The 16744-nt window shown below is 40.0% G+C and overlaps 1 protein-coding gene across 2 annotated transcripts in view; it reads left to right on the top strand.

Annotated features, from left to right (window-relative positions):
* TPRG1 (tumor protein p63 regulated 1) overlaps positions 1-16744 on the top strand; it is a 210506-nt gene that overhangs the window by 175617 nt on the left and 18145 nt on the right. For both annotated transcript variants that reach the window (XM_061413117.1, XM_061413107.1), the window contains exon 5: positions 12771-12924. In XM_061413117.1, the coding sequence (XP_061269101.1) occupies positions 12771-12924 (154 nt within the window). The remainder of the gene's footprint in view (positions 1-12770; positions 12925-16744) is intronic.

The raw sequence follows: 16744 nt of genomic DNA, 5'->3' as shown, positions 1-16744 counted from the left end.
TTATTCTATTTCAATTCCTCCAAAGTGGAGAAGGCAAAGGGTTTGCAGCCACTGGAGCATGAACCAAGGAGCAGTGTTAGGAGAGAATCTGGTTTTCTGTGTTCTGTCAGAGTCTTATGTGCCTACTGACTTCTTGGGCAGCCCTGGTTGTGGTTGTTTCCCAAATGACCATGGAAAGCTGGCCTCCCCAATTTCTCAGCTGTAAAGAATCTGCCTGCAATGCAAGAGATGCAGGAAACACAGGTTTGATCCCTGGGTTGGGAAGATCCCCTGGAGGAGAACATGGAAACCTACTCCAGAATTCTTGCCTGAAAAATTTCATGGACAGAGGAGCCTGGAGGGCTATAGTCCAAAGGGTCTCATAGAGTCAGACACAGCTGAGTGACTGAGCACAGCGACAGCACCTGGACAGCTGGGCTGGAAGTTTGTAATAACTGGTCTCTCTAATTGCTCTTTTATATATTCCAGACCATCTACTCTCAATCTCTCTTGAGAGCAAATGGAAACAGGTAAGATTCAGGAACTGTTTTTCTTAGAAACCTTTATTTATTTATTTATTTTAAACTTAGCTCTGTGCTTGTTGAAACTTGGTTATTTAGGGCACTCAAAAGTAACTTCCTTTTAGAAAGGAGACAAACTTACACAAACCTGAAGGAAACACAATTTGCCAAATATCCCAATTGATAATAGAAGGAGTTGACTCAAAGTTGTTTCCTTTATTGTGTGGCATTTTCCTTGGTACCTTTGTAAGAGTTACCTCTCCTCTGTACACATGGCAACTTCTGCACAGAAGGGGCCCGATAAGGAGCCAGCAGGCCAGCGTCTACAGTACAATGCTTTCGTATCAGGATCACAGATAGACGGTCTGTAAGCAAAAGTATAAGTCCTTCTGTCCTGGGCATTTCTCTAAAAAATCTCGTTTTATGTACATCTCAAGATGGGTAGATTCCACCCATCTTCTTTAAACAAACAGAGACCAATTTAAGAGCTTGTTTTTGAACTATGAAATTCAGAAATCTAAACTAATGAAAGGAAAAAGAAGCAGCCAGATCAATCTGGCCTGAGGAATCTATTGTGTTGTGATTTGCATTTTTAACAGTGAAGACCATGGGTCTATTAATTTCACAACTGGTTGGCCATGTATTATGAGATGGATATGGTGAAGGCAATGGCCATGGTTTGGACATACAACTCTATTTTTTGAACAGATCCCAATTCATTTGATGATAAATATAAGATAAGGATACAGAATCATTTCATATTGGTGAAATTACCACAAATGCTGTAAGATTGGCTCTGCAAGCTGAATTGTTTGGTTAGAGACTTGAGGAGTTCTGGCTTTAAATTCTGGAAATTAATGCTGTTTCATTTCCAGTATTGAACTGTTTGAGGCCTTGAATGTCAGGCTGGGAAAGTATTTCTGTATTTGAGAGGCATCTGGAAGTCCCTTTAACTTTCTGAGCTGGTTGTGTGAGCACTGTGGTGAAAAGCAGAGGGTGACTTAATTCAGATAAAGAGAGTACAAATGAAAATGTGAGCTCCAAAATGACTGTCTTTACATTGGCTTATGGGGGAATGAACCGCTGGTTGGGATTGTTGTTTTTCAGTCACTAAGTCATGTGCTACTCTTTGTGATCCCATGGCCTGCCGCATGAGAGAGGCTCTTCTGTCCTTCACTATCTCCCTAGGTTTGCTCAAATTCATGTCGATTGAGTTGGTGATGCCATTCAACGATCTCATCTTCTGCCTCCCCCTTCTCCTCCTGCCCTCTGTCTTGCCCAGCGTCAGTGTCTTTTCCAATGAGTTGGCTTTTCCTATCAAGTAGCCAAAGTATTGGAGCTTCAGCATCAGTCCTCCCAATGAATATTCAGGATTGATTTCCTTAAGGATTGACTGGTTTGATCTCCTTGAAGTCCAAGAGACTCTCAAGAGTCTTCTCTAGCACCACAATTCAAAAGCATCAAAGCACTGAAGAATTAATGCTGGTTGGGATAAATGCCTCTTTTTTTTAATTGATAGAGGTATGGCTGTTATTTATAGTATAACATTTTTATTTTGTAAAAATGTGTTAGTTTCTGCTGTACAGGAAAGTGATTCAGTTATATATATACACAAATGTATTCTTTTTCAGGTTATTTTCCATTATCAGTTATTACGAGATACTGAGTATAGTTCCCTATGCTATGCAGTGGGTCTTTACTGTTTATCTATTTTATATATGGTAGTATGTATCTGTTAATCCTAAACTCCTAATTTATCCCCACCCTTTTCCTCTAGTAATCATAAGATTATTTTCTCTGTCTGTGAGTCTGTTTCTGTTTTAAATGAATTTGTTTGTATCATTTCGTTTTAGATTCCACATACAAGTGATATCAAAGGTGTTTGTCTTTCTCTCTGTGACTTACTTTACTGAGTGTGATAATGTCTAGGTCCATCCATGTTGCTGCAAATGACATTATTTTTCATGGTTTAGTGATATTCCATTACTCATATGACTTATATGTAGCACATCTGGAAATAAGAACATTATAAAAATACAAGTCATGACACATACATTAAATTTTCTGTTTCTCTGATTCTCTCCTCTACCCTCAACCCAACTGGATCTTAGCTCTCATGATTTCCTCTGTCTTCAGTGTACTTAATGCTATTCTTTTTCAATCACCTTCTTGACTTATCAAAGTCCTCATATCCATCAAACCCCAGCTTAAAGACTACCTGCTTTACAAAGCTGTTCTAGAGTTTCTTGAAGACTTGTTATGTGTTCTTCAAACTCTTTTCATGGTACTTAGCACAAGGTTGAAGATCAGTAAACATGTATTAAACAAACGAAAACTTCTTTGATTCAACTCTAAGGGACTGTTCCTAACTCAGTCTTACTTACAAATTTATCCAGAATAATTTCTCTGAACTTTATAGAGGAATGTTAATGGGGATTTGCTGACAAAGTTGACATTCAGAGCAATTGTTAAATATTGCGGGAGTTATAGTCTAAAAGGTTTGAAGGAAGAATCAGAATATGAGGCTCCTAGTAAAGAATATAACACTAGTCTACCAGAGTATGTCTCTAAGGATGACAAATTTCATGTCATTTTCATCAGTGGCAAGCAGGTTATCATTTTGAATCCTAGGATCACAATTTGTTTCACCCTGACGAGCATGGAGCACCAAATGGAACTTCTAAAACATGAGCATTTAGATGCCCAAGACTGAAAGAACCAGTTTCTTCTCCTTTATCTAAAACTAATTTACTCTCTACTTTATGGGATTAACTTTCCATTTAAGTGGCAACTGTGAAACCAAAGCTTTTGTTATAAAATAGACACATTTCCCTTTAGGAAAAGGCCTGAGAAAAAGGGTTTTTTGTTTGTTTAATTATTTACCCGTGACTCCAATAGGAATGCATTCCTAGTTAGCCTGTCAATAGAAGTATAGAAGTAGCAAATTAGAAAGAAGAACTGCTGGAGTCAGGAATATTGATAACAGCGAGAAATGACTGCCTGATGGTAAGAGAAGAGACAGCTGATATAAGAACTAATAAACTTAGCAGTCCAGACTCTTTAGAGCTTGAGTAAGAGCCTTACTATTCATATATAACAATTGACCTTCATAAAGGAAAACATTAGAGGATAGCAAAGTATTGTGGAGGTCTGAATATTCGTCTAGGTACCCTTCTAAACTTCAGTCTCTGTTTTGGCAAAATTAAGCAGTGAAGGACATAGGACACACACAAATATTAAATCCCTTTCATGTCTTAAAATCTAGGGTTCATGATGATTTTTATTAAGCCATAAAAGAATTAGGTATTTTTAATATAAACTGTGTAAGAAAATAAGAATGTAAGTTTTAAAATGATATCCACCCAAATAATCCCTTCATATCAATTCTGGAAAGTAAAATATTTCTGTACGTCATTTAAGTGAAACCCACAAGTAGATAATCCTTGTCTCTTTCTGGTCAGAAATGCTAGACATGTGCATTGTTGGAGTGTCTTCTAGAGGGTATCTAATCCAATGCCTTTATTGTTTTATAATAAGAGTGTCTTAGTCTTTTGAGGTTATTATAACAAAACACCAGAGACTGAGTAGCTTGTAAACAACCCAAATTTATTTCATAATTCTGGAACCTGGGAAGTCCAAGATCAAGGTGCCAGCAGATTCACCATCCAGTGAGGGCTTGCTTTCTGACTCATACATGATGCCTTCTCTCTGTGTCCTCATGTAACAGAAGGATGAAGGTCCTCTCTGGGGTCTCTTTTATAAAAGCACTAATCCTATTCCTGAGACCTCGGCCCTCATGACCTAACCTCCCAAAGGCTTCACTCCCTAATTTCATCACCTTGGGCTTAGGATTTTAACACAGACGTTCTGGGGGGATGCAAGGGGTTTCCCTTGTGGCTCAGCTGGTAAAGAATCTGCTCACAATGCGGGGGACCTGGGTTTGATCCCTGGGTTGCGAAGATCCCTTGGAGAAAGGAAATGCTACCCACTTCAGTATTCTGGCCTGGAGAATTCCCTAGACAGTATAGTTCATGAGGTCACAAAGAGTCAGACACAACTGAGCAACTTTCACTTTTCTGCGGGGATGCAAACATTCAGAAAGTGTGCTATGCTGTGCACTGTGCTCAGTCGTATCCAACTCTTTGTGACCACGTAGAACTACAGCCCACCAGGCACCTCTGTCAATGGCATTTTCCAAATAAGAATAGTGGAGTGGGTTGCCATTTCCTCCTCCAGGGGATCTTCCTGACCCGGGGATCCAAATGGCATCGCCTGTGTCTCCTGCATTGCAGGTGTATTCTTTACCTGCTGAGCCATCAGGGAAGCCCTAACTGTAATAAACATTGTTTTGGTCTTTCTGCACAGATATAATTTATTTATTGGGCTTTAAAAGAACCTTAGAAATGATCTAGTTCAACTACCTGGTTTCACAGAGGACGCTTGGAGCCCAGACAAAAGAAAATATTTTAAGTTATTCAGCAAATAGATCCATCTTTTGAATGCAGGCCTCCTAACTGTACTCTGAATTACTATCCCAGCACCACATCACTCCTGAGTTCTCTCTTTACAGACATTGTTGGTCTGTTTATTGCTTTATCATTGACCTCTCCGTCATGAAACAAACTTTCTTGATTCCCCATGCCAATAAATGGTTAATCTCCCTGAGCCCAGGGCCCTGGAAACTTTCGGGAGGGAGCCAGGTGAGCAAAGAGAGCAGATAAAGGCAGCACCTGCCTATGGGTTTGGAACAGCCTGGGGACACGGAGAGAATGTAAACACGTTCTGCAGATCTTATTGTCTGACTCTGTGCCAGCGTCTTTTGGGTTCTTGTCATGGAAAATATTTCGTCTGAGGTCATTCATTGAGCAGAGGAGCATTGAATACCCTCCAGGGTGCCAACCCCGGTCCTGCTTTTGTGCAGAATAAATAAGCAAGGGACTAACGTTTCAGGGGCCTAGAAGCCTGTCTTGTAACAATACAGACCGGGAGGTAGGGAAAAGGAGCCATTTAGAAAACACACTGTGTTGTTCTGAACTACCCTCTCCCACTGGCTGCCCGCCCGCCCCCCTCCTCCTGCGCGGCCTCCCTCTGTTTGCTCACCCCTACTTACAAGCACACGCCCTACGTTTAGAGCAAGAGTTAATGTCTGTGCTTCCTCATAAATCTCGGTTTGCCGCCTGGAGCTATGTTTTTAATTCTGTGGTGGAGCTTTGAGATTTGAGATGAGTAGGAAGGAGGGGCGGCTGACGGAGGTAGTCATGAAAGCCGCCATGTCTCTCCTTCTGAGGACTGGCCTCCTCATTCGGTGCTTTAAACAGATATTTTATACCTCGGCACAGCATCTGTGAAAGCCTGGATAGAAGCTGCAGGGGTGGGGGTCGTCCTGGGAAAGGATGTTGACTGTATCACATTGTGCAAAAGGATGCACAGTTTTCTCCGAGGACAGAAAAAATGTGTGGAATGAGCAAATTAACCCAGACTGGTTGGCATGTTTTTCTAGTTCAGCTAAAAATGACTTCAAGGAGAGGAGTCTTTCTGACAAAAATAATTCATGTCTCAAAAAGCTTGTAATTGAAGCAAGTTTTCCCTCCATTGAACTTGAACTCCATTTTTTGTTGTTAAACCATATTTGTTTTCCATGATTGGTCATTTGGACCTTGTAGGATAGCTTCTCCTGTATAAGCCTCCTCTCTTCAATATGCCTTTGCTTTTTTTTGGTGGAGGAGGAAAATCTGTTGGGCTGCTGTGATGATTTAAAGTAGTAATTGCTTGGGCCTTCCACCCTGCCTGCAACTGTATTTGAGTAGAATTCTGCGTCTGAGTCACTGAGTCAAACATGTAATTAACATGACTAAAGGAAGAACTCTGGTCTTTGAAAATTCTGGCCCTCGGTTTTTATGTCTATAAAATGCAAGAACTAGAAACACACCTCTAAAGAGCCTTCCAACTCAGTCATACTAGGATCCTAACAATCCTTAGCTGTTATATACCCTCTTCCTCCACCTAGTTCTTATGAGTCCTAATGGGTTTTTTCTTCTACTTCTGTACCTTTCTGTGAGGTTTTGAAATTTACCAGAAGTGAAATGTATATTAACCTTCTTGTTTCCACTTCTGTGGTAATGGAGGCCAGATCCAGCTGGTTTCTTTGAGGATAGAAACTGGTAACACAATAAGTTGTAATAGGTGAACTTCTGCGCTTCTGTAATGGGACATTCAGGTTTCTGTGCCTGTTTAGGCCTGGGAAGCAGACGACAGTAAAAGATCATGGGCTTCTAGAGTTCAGACTTTCCCTAGTGGCTCAGGTGATAAAGAATCCTCCTGCAATGCATGAGATCTGGATTCGATATTTGGGTCAGGAAGATCCCCTGGAGAAGGAAATGGCAACCCACTCCAGTATTCTTGTCTGGAGAATCCCATGGACAGAGGAGCCTGGTGGGCTACAGTCCATGGGGTCACAAAGAGTTGGACTCGACTGAGTGACTAACACTTTCACTTTCACTAGAGTTCAGGGATTGAACCCTATCCATTTCTCTACTCCTGATAATATACCACACAGAGAATTTGCTGATTCAATCGTGGAATTGAAGATAGAAAACAGGAATGCTGCAGAGAACCATCTCTAAGGTGATTTAAAAGATGATTTTTAATCTATTAGAAAAGTTTTACAGAACTGTGCTTATTCAATCTGAAGAACAGAATTGAAAGGTTGTCATAAGGTGAATGAGAGTCTCTCTGATGGATTTAAGTCTAAGTAGGAAATCATATGGGCTTCCCAGGTGGTGCTAATGGTAAAGAACCTACCTGACAATGCAGGAGACATAAGAGACGTGGGTTCCATCATTGCTGGGTTGGGAAGGTCCCCTGGAGGAGGGCATGGCTACCCACTGCAGTATTCTTGCCTGGAGAATCCCATGGACAGAAGAGCCTGGTGGGCTACAGTCCATGAATTCTAAAAGAGTCAGACACAACTGAAGTGACTGAGCATGCACAGGAAATTATATACATCAATACAATTGCGTGAAGCAGAAGCTGAACACATAAGAAATACCCTGGGACTCAGAATCAGATGGAGGAAAAGGGATTAATAGGTGAAGTAACACATAGAAGACTTTAGCACCTCTGTGCTGAAGACTCAGATAATGTTCTGATTAAACCTGGTCATATTCTTTATCTTATTTCCTGTGAAGTGAACTTCACCTGTTTCTATCAAAATATTTTTTAGAAAATTGCTTATAAGGGTCAAAAAAAAAAAAAAAAAAAAAAGAAAGCCTCTAACAATACCCAGTAAGCATTATGCTACATGATAGGAATTTAATATTTGCTAGTTGGACAGAACCTTCCAGCATACGAAACATTTTTTCATCTATTATCCTCTTGTCCCTCATGAAATTGTGATTACCTAAATATGCCAGAAAATTTGGAAAACTCAGCAGGGGCCACAGGACTGGAAAAGGTCAGTCTTCATTCCAATCCCAAAGAAAGGCAATGCCAAAGAATGCTCAAACTACCACACAATTGCACTCATCTCACACACTAGTAAAGTAATGCTCAAAATTCTCCAAGCCAGGCTTCAGCAATACGTGAACTGTGAACTTCCTGATGTTCAAGCTGGTTTTAGAAAAGGCAGAGGAACCAGAGATCAAATTGCCAACATCTGTAGGATCATGGAAAAAGCAAGAGAGTTCCAGAAAAGCATCTATTTCTGCTTTATTGACTATGCCAAAGCCTTTGACTGTGTGGATCACAATAAACTGGAAAATTCTGAAAGAGATGGGAATACCAGACCACCTGACCTGCCTCTTGAGAAACCTATATGCAGGTCAGGAAGCAACAGTTAGAACTGGACATGGAACAACAGATTGGTTCCAAATAGGAAAAGGAGTACGTCAAGGCTGTATATTGTCACCCTGCTTATTTAACTTATATGCAGAGTACATCATGAGAAACGCTTCAAGCTTGTGCTGGAGGAAGCACAAGCTGGAATCAAGATTGCCAGGAGAAATATCAATAACTTCAGATATGCAGATTGCACCATCCTTATGGCAGAAAGTGAAGAAGAACTAAAGAGCCTCTTGATGAAAGTGAAAGAGGAGAGTGAAAAAGTTGGCTTAAAGCTCAACATTCAGAAAACTAAGATCATGGCATCTGGTCCCATCACTTCATGGGAAATAGATGGGGAAACAGGGGAAACAGTGTCAGACTTTATTATCTTGGGCTTTAAAATCACTGCAGATGGTGACTGCAGCCATGAAATTAAAAGACGCTTATTCCTTGGAAGGAAAGTTATGACCAACCTGGACTGCATATTAAAAAGCAGAGACATTACTTTGCCAACAAAGGTCCATCTAGACAAGGCTATGATTTTTCCAGTGGTCATGTATGGATGTGAGAGTTGGACTGTGAAGAAAGCTGAGTGCTGAAGAATTGATGCTTTAGAATTGTGGTGTTGGAGAAGACTCTTGAGAGTCCCTTGGACTGCAAGGAGATCCAACCAGTCCATCCTAAAGGAGATCAGTCCTGGGTGTACATTGGAAGGACTGATGCTGAGGCTGAAACTCCAATACTTTGGCCACCTCATGCAAAGAGTTGACTCATTGGAAAAGACCTGATGCTGGGAGGGATTGAGGGCAGGAGGAGAAGGGGATGACAGAGGGTGAGATGGCTGGATGGCATCACTGACTCAATGGACGTGAGTTTGAGTGAACTCCAGGAGTTGGTGATGGACAGGGAGGCCTGGCATGCTGCGATTCATGGGGTCACAAAGAGTCGGACATGACTGAGTGACTCAACTGAACTGAACTGAACTCTCAAGAAGGTAGTGTGAAATGTGCAAAGGTATAGAACTAGTGAAAGCCGAAGTTTACCCTTAGAGTATGTTTTTGAAAATGCTATCACATTTTCTTTGCTAAATAGTTTGATTTTGGCATTATTTTTCTGGGACTATGCCCCCATGTTGATTAATTTGAACAGAGCAGCTCAGTGAGAAAGACCCAGTCTTCTCACCCTGGTGACATAACATTTTTATAAATTCCCTCTATACTTCTAGGGCTTATTTTCCTATAATCTCGTAATTGCTAATGTTAAAAGAGTATATAAAAATTTACAGCTCCTTTTGAGACAGGGCTTTCTGACCTTTAGCTGGGATCCCTGGGCAGGCTTTGTGCCCACAGATTATGGCTGGCTCCTTCAGGCAATTCTTTTATCTCTGTGTCTGTTGGAAATGATGCTGCCTTGTGTAATGGCAGGAGCTTAACTTGGGAGGTATTTTGTAACTATAGTCCAGGATGCTGAAAAGACCCCTAAATGGAATCTTGAGAGACCAGGGCTCTCACCAGGTCACCCCTGTGTGTAGTGATGCTTCAGGCAAGCCTTGGTCCTTTCTGAGACTCAGTTTTCTCATCTCCAGAAAGAAGGCACTCGGTTGTATCTTCCAAAAGCCCTTTGGGCTCTGAGATTCTACAGTTTATAAACCTTAAACTATTGCTCCACCGCAAGGTGCCTGATTTGTTCTTTCCCATGTTTGTAAAACACTGTGGTAGGTGCTAAAGTTCCTGAGGAGTGAGGGAACAATACTGGGTGAGGGTTTTGCAGCAGAAGATGTGTTCTTCTCAGTGGGGCTAAGCTGATGCTCCTAAACTAAAGAAGCCACAATCCATAGGTTTCTTGTAGATCTTGTATGTCCTTGACTGGGTAACGCTAGTAGCATCATGACAATAGCTGTCTACACCATTTACACAGAGTTACTGAGGTCATGAAATATCACCACATGGAGACACTCTGAAGGAAAGATGGGGAAATTGAGATTCAGAAAGAGAAATGAGCTTGGCTATATAGTCACATAGCATTAAGTGTCAAAACCAAGACTCTTCCTCAGCACTCCCTGACTTCCTGTTCACTGCATTTTTTATTCTCTTCTCTCCCCTCGGATGACCACTCCCATGGTACCACATATAACTGTTTAATAAAGCATTCCTGGTCATATTCTCCACAGTTGCCTTAATGATATCTGACAGAATATGATAGATTTTCATGGCACTCTAGTTCTGAAAGATTTGCTGAGAAATGCCACCCTAGTTTTACCTTTAGAGAAAGCGCTCAGTTGTAGATTTCTCTTCCCAGCTATCACCCCTGGAGTTCAGGAGAGAAGGTTGGCTGAACTTGTCTATTTAGAAATAGTATACTACATCTCTGAAAGGCATTGCCACACTCAAATTGATCGGTTGCTTAGAAATAGGGTCCTTTTGAATTTCATGCTTTTAAACTTCCTTTGGGGGTTTCTCTAAAGTGAAAGAATATAAACTATGTTTACTGGGAAAGCTATCTTGGCAAATTTTCATCCCCTTTGGATAAAAGGAAAATTGCACCTAGTACATGAAACGACATATGAAGTAGTAAATAATTGCATCATGCAAGTTGTTTTAATGGACTCAAGCCAGAATGCTCCATTAACCAGCATACATAGAATATTCATTGAGTTTAAGGCTTATTATCAGGCCAGGGAAACAAAGGAATGAAGTAAAGTATGGGAGGGTCAGGGGGGAGATAAATATCAGTGTGTATACTCAGTCGTGTCTGACTCTTTTGCAGCCCCATAGACTGAATGCCACAAGGCTTCTCTGGCCATGAGAGTTTTCAGGCAAGAATACTGGAGTGGGTAGCCATTTCCTCCTCCAGAGGATCTGTTGTATCCAGGGGTCGAACCCCATCTGCTGTGTCTTCTGCATTGCAGGCAGATTCTTTACCCTCTGAGCCATCAAGGAAGCCAGTATAGCAGCTAAGAAAATGAACCAGCAAAAAGGGAACTGTAGCGATATTCAATGATATTTTAATTTTTCTCTCTTTTCTTTTTCTTTTTTTCTCCTTCCTGGGCAAAGGATTAAGGACAAAAAAAAAAAAAAAAAGGCTGGATATCAGCCTTCAGATAGAATCATCAAAAATCTGAGAATTGGGCAGCAGAATGTTCCAGGCTCTTTTCTTACTTCCCTTTTGTAAAAGAAGCTGAGGCCAATTGGGGTGTTTTATATGTAGGTGTGAGGTTGTGTTTATACACATCTCTACATGGATAAATATTTGAAAACCACAATGACATTCCTAAAGGAATCTATCCTTAATACAGGAAGTGACAGCTTTGTGAAGGCATCACAGTTGAGCTCTGGTTTTTCCTTCTAGATCCCAGGATTTAATTTCTAGAAGAAATGAGAGCTCTGTGATGTTCCATGGGGCTGCTTAGAATTACAGGTAACTTAGTTTTAAAGCTTGTCGAATGCAAAGCACCTGAGATTGGCTTAACCTCCAGGGACCTCTTTGCATTCAGAAATGTCTAAAACCACAAACTGTAAATTCTGAAGGATACCGGCAAAAAGAAGAGGCCACAGAGATTATAGACTTGTTATTCAGTGGACCACATTCCCCTCCCACAACTCCCCTTCTATCATCACTCCCAAACCTACTTTCTCTTGCTCTGCACTTAGGTTTACTAAATGGGCTTGGCCTCTAAAAGACAGTGGTGCCTCCCACATACTGTGGATCAGAACTGTGACCAGGCAGAGGTCTGGCATGTGTGCTGCTGCAATTCTGGTGGATGAAATGTGTGCAGAGAATAGAGAACCAGGAGACGTAAAAGCTGAGGTCACAGGGCATTTTAAATTGGCCATCAATTCTCTTAAAGATCAAACATACCCTTCTTCTACAGAAGTCCCAATGTCTTTTCTCAGTCATTTGTTGCCTGGTTTTACTGCTTGGTAGATTCTATAGTTGCTATTATTTTCCTTCTTCTTGAAACCATCTCCCATGTTGACTATGTCTTCCATGTTTCGATTCCTGTCCTGCCACCTTGACTCTTCTTTCTTCCTTTCTCTTTTAGCTTTGACCATCAGAATATTGGCATAACTTCAGTATGCTTATTTCCAGCCTTAGTTTCTGTCCAGAACACCAGAGTAACATTTCCAACCAAGCATTAACCTACAGAATTCTCAACAACACCTTGAACTCATCAGTTGTTGTTGTTCAGTTGCCAAGTCGTGTCTTCATGACCCCATGGACTGCAGCACACCAGGCCTCTCTGTCCCTCACTCATCATGTTTGAGACCAAATCCATCCTTGTCTTTCCTCTTAAATTCCTTGGGAGAATTCAGCTAGTTGGTAGGTCAGCCTCTTATCTCAGCATCAATACAAAGGCTGACTGGGGTAGTACATTTCCTTTGCATCCTTTTCTTTTTTGGTTTAATCTAATGAAGATGACTAATCTAAGGGAAAGCTTCTTTCTTGCAGGAGACAAGGAGAAGGCCTTAGGATCTACTGGGGGAGTCCTGAGCAACAGTCACTGTTCGTCCGCTGGAATCCGTGGTCCACTGAGATGCCTTTTGCTACCTTCACTGAGCACCCCATGAAATACACAAGTGAGAAGTTTCTCGGAATTTGCAAGGTAGGAGGCAGCTTGGGCATCACTCTTAAATTAGTTTTTGTGGAGAATCTATGTGCTTTAAAAACATGTAATGTTAAAAAAATGATAAGATTCAACCTCGGTTTTATATAGACAAAAGCTATAATAGGTTTATAGAATTTTTTTAGTAAACAGTGGAGCTGTTTTATATTAGAAAGAATGCATTGTATTTATATTAACCATATGATGCTATTTCCTCTTGCTAATTTCTTAGCAAAAATCATAGTGTAATATTGTTGAAAACTTGCAATACTTGTGTTCATCTATGTCTATTGCTTACAGTGTATATAGAATTTTCTGTGTATAATTAAATTATAATTATTTTATTCAGAGAAGGAATGTAGAGTAGTGTTAAGTAGGAAGTCAGATATAGCTCTGTGATCATGTTTAATCACTTTTTTCCTCTAGGCCTTGGTAGTATTATCTCTAAAATGGACATGATGAACAACTGCCTTTCCTCTGAACCTCACTGGGCCATTGTAAGGTTAAATTGGATAAAGTATATATAAATGCTCCATAAATTATAAAGAAATTAAGAGTATTTTTTATGTCTTTAAATCTCATCTTCCCAAGTAGATTTTAAATTTGTCTCAGATGGCTGAGAGGTCCCCGTCTACTATTATTTCAACTTTCCTAGGGAGACTTATGGAGAAGGCAATGGCACCCCACTCCCATACTCTTGCCTGGCAAACCCTGTGGACGGAGGAGCCTGCTAGACTGTAGTCCATGGGGTCGCTAAGAGTCGGACACAACTGAGCGACTTCACTTTCACTTGTCAGTTTCATGCACTGCAGCAGGAAATGGCAACCCACTCCAGTGTTCTTGCCTGGAGAATCCCAGGGACGGGGGAGCCTGGTGGGAGGCTGTCTGTGGGGTCGCACAAAGTTGGACACAACTGAAGTGACTTAGCAGCAGCAGCAGGGAGACTTAAGCTGTCCTTGGACACTCTGAATAGTCAGAAAGTAAAACAGAGCTATAAATGCAGTGAAAAATCAGCCTTTATATTTTCAACAAAACCATATATATATAAGAATATACATAAGGGCTTCGAAATTCTTGCCTTCTCTGTCCTTTCTATTTTATCTTTATAGGCTGTCACATCATTTTAGAGTATCATAATTCTTTATTTGCTATAAATTCAAAATATGGAAGTCTGCATTTAAGTCCTCCTATGGTTGGATGGCATATATTCTATTTTTTGCTTTATTTTAAACAGACTTCTTCATGTAAGCAAGTATGTATGTGTATAAACAAATAATTTTAATTAATAAATCCATTGTTTTACAAAAAGGATCGGAGGCAAAATGTATGTGATCAGAGGCTAGAGGGGGGTCTTCTTTCCCTCTAACACATAAGTGAAGTTGGCTAGAATCCCATTCTGCTCTCAGCAAAAGGCAAGGGTCTTTTTAAGATTTATTTAGATGTCTTCAGTGGCTTATGGTCTCAAGGTTTGCCTCTGATGTCAAGCACTTGAAGGCACTAAATTAGTTCACTGTATGGATTATGTCATTCTCCTAATTCACCATACCTCAACCCAAGCATCAACATCAGCCACTAGTCTGACTCTTAACTACCCAAAGTCATATAGAACAACATAACCCTGATACAAAGACATATACATGAGAGAAGACTCACTCAGAGCTTCTGGGAGATACAATAGGAATGTACATCACAATAATGCCCAGAACTTCAGATGGAATATTGGATCTTATTTTTAAAAGACATTATTAACAATAATGCTCAGATGCATTGCTTCAGAATCTCGTCTTCTCTTTCCTGCTCTTGTTCTTCCCCAAACTCCTGTTCTTTTCCTCTTCCTTATTAAAGTGCAGAGTCATTTATCTGTTTCTCTTTTTTTTTAATACATGTTAATCCAACCGAAAGAACTTAATAATGTATGTTTCCAAAGCCATTTCCTGCCTTTAAGGGGAATCTGGTTCTAATAATTAATATAATATATATTTTGAAGTAGTAGTCATTCTTTTTTATTACAAGTCAAAAATAAATACCACCTGCTTTGGTTATGGCATCCATCACTTTCTGGGCCAAGTCTTCTCTTATTTCTCATACCTGGTATCTTTAAGCACTTATTCTCTGAGTGTTCTTTGCTGAAAGAAATTCAGGGTAAAGGACTGAAAAACAAGTTCTGTTACCTTCAGAGAAATACCACTGCATGGCTCTAATACTTGATAATGCTTTATTTTTTTCTGCCATATAGAAGTAAAATTGAATACTTTAAAAGGAAGATGAAAAATAAAATATCAAAAGGGAGTGAAAACAAGGTCCTACTGTATAGCACAGGGAACTCTGCTCAATGTTAAGTGGCAGCCTGGATGGGAGGGGAGTTTAGGGGAGAATGGATACGTGTATACATATGGCTAAGTCCCTTTACTATTCACTTGAAACTATCACAACTTTGTTAATTGGCTATACTCCAATATAAGATAGAAAGTTTAAAAAAGGGGTTGTGGTAGAATAACTACCCCCTAAATATACATGAATGCAGCTAGTAGACTGGAACATTACATTTTGCCCAAGACTTCCTATCAGCCAAGGGAAACTTGAGGTTCATATAGCTCTCCTTAGATAGAAGTAAGAATAGCGGGTGTGTGTGTGTGTGTGTGTGTGTGTGTGTGTGTGCACGCACGCATGTGCATACATGGGTTTGAGCAGGGCAAGTGGTTGATTAATTAGTTGGTTTTCAGTCAATCAAACTACTTTGTGAATCTGTTAAGTGTATTTTCTTTAAGGATTTTCTCATTCAACTATTCTTTCAAAGTCTTCTTTTCTTCCTATAAACAGTCTGGAACCTTCATTTGCCAAACCGTTTCTTAGTCAAAGGCCACCCTGAGTCCCAGATCTCTAAGAAAACAAGTGATCTCAGTCTGGGATATGAGATGATGACTGCTCTGATCCAGTTCTTTGTGTCTTGGTTTCTCTTTTGTTGTTGGTTTTTATGTCACAAAGTTATTTGTGTTTAGGACTTTTTCCAAAATTGGCTTTGATTAATTCTCAGTTATATTAATGCAAAAGTATAAATAAGAATAGTAATTCTGGGGATATAGAATTCCTTTTATATGAATATTTTGGTATAATACAATTTTTAAAGGGTGATTTAAACTACCTTTTTTAAATTTCTCTAGTAAATGAAATAGGGAAAAGTAAAAGAATATGGTGAAAGTGCATAACTAAATGAAATACCTGAAGCAATTTAATTCAATTTGAAAATGAAAGTCACTCAGTCATGTCTGACTCTTTGTCTGACTCTTTCTTCAGGCCAGAATACTGGAGTGGGTAGCCTTCTCCAGGGGATCTTCCCTACCCAGGGATCGAGCCCAGGTCTCCCACATTGCAGGCAGATTCTTTACCAGCTGATCTACAAGGGAAGCCCAAGAATACTGGAATGGGTAGCTTATCCTTTCTCCAGGGGATCTTCCCAATCCAGGAATTGAGCTGGGGCCTCCTGCATTGCAGGCAGATTTTTTTACCAACTGAGCTTTGAGGGAAGCCCTAATTCAATTAGGAAACCCACAATGGCAGAAGAGAGGAAATTATGTGGAACTGAGCTCTTCACAGTCAAAAATTTCAAATTATTTACTATCTAATGGAATAATTTATTTTTAAAAGTACATTTATAAAATTCATTTTTTTATTTTTATTTTTTTTGGTTTTTACTCAGAGTCTTTTATTCTACAGCACTTGGAATCTCTTTATTTGACAAATGTTTTCTAGTACCTACAAGTTGTGGGTATTATGATTGTGATTAAGAATACAAATATAAATGAGACAAGATTCTTGCCTT

Source organism: Bos javanicus, chromosome 1 (genome assembly GCF_032452875.1).
Source record: "Bos javanicus breed banteng chromosome 1, ARS-OSU_banteng_1.0, whole genome shotgun sequence".
Classification (NCBI taxonomy): Eukaryota; Metazoa; Chordata; class Mammalia; order Artiodactyla; family Bovidae; genus Bos; species Bos javanicus.
This window is presented reverse-complemented; position numbering and strand designations above follow the sequence as displayed.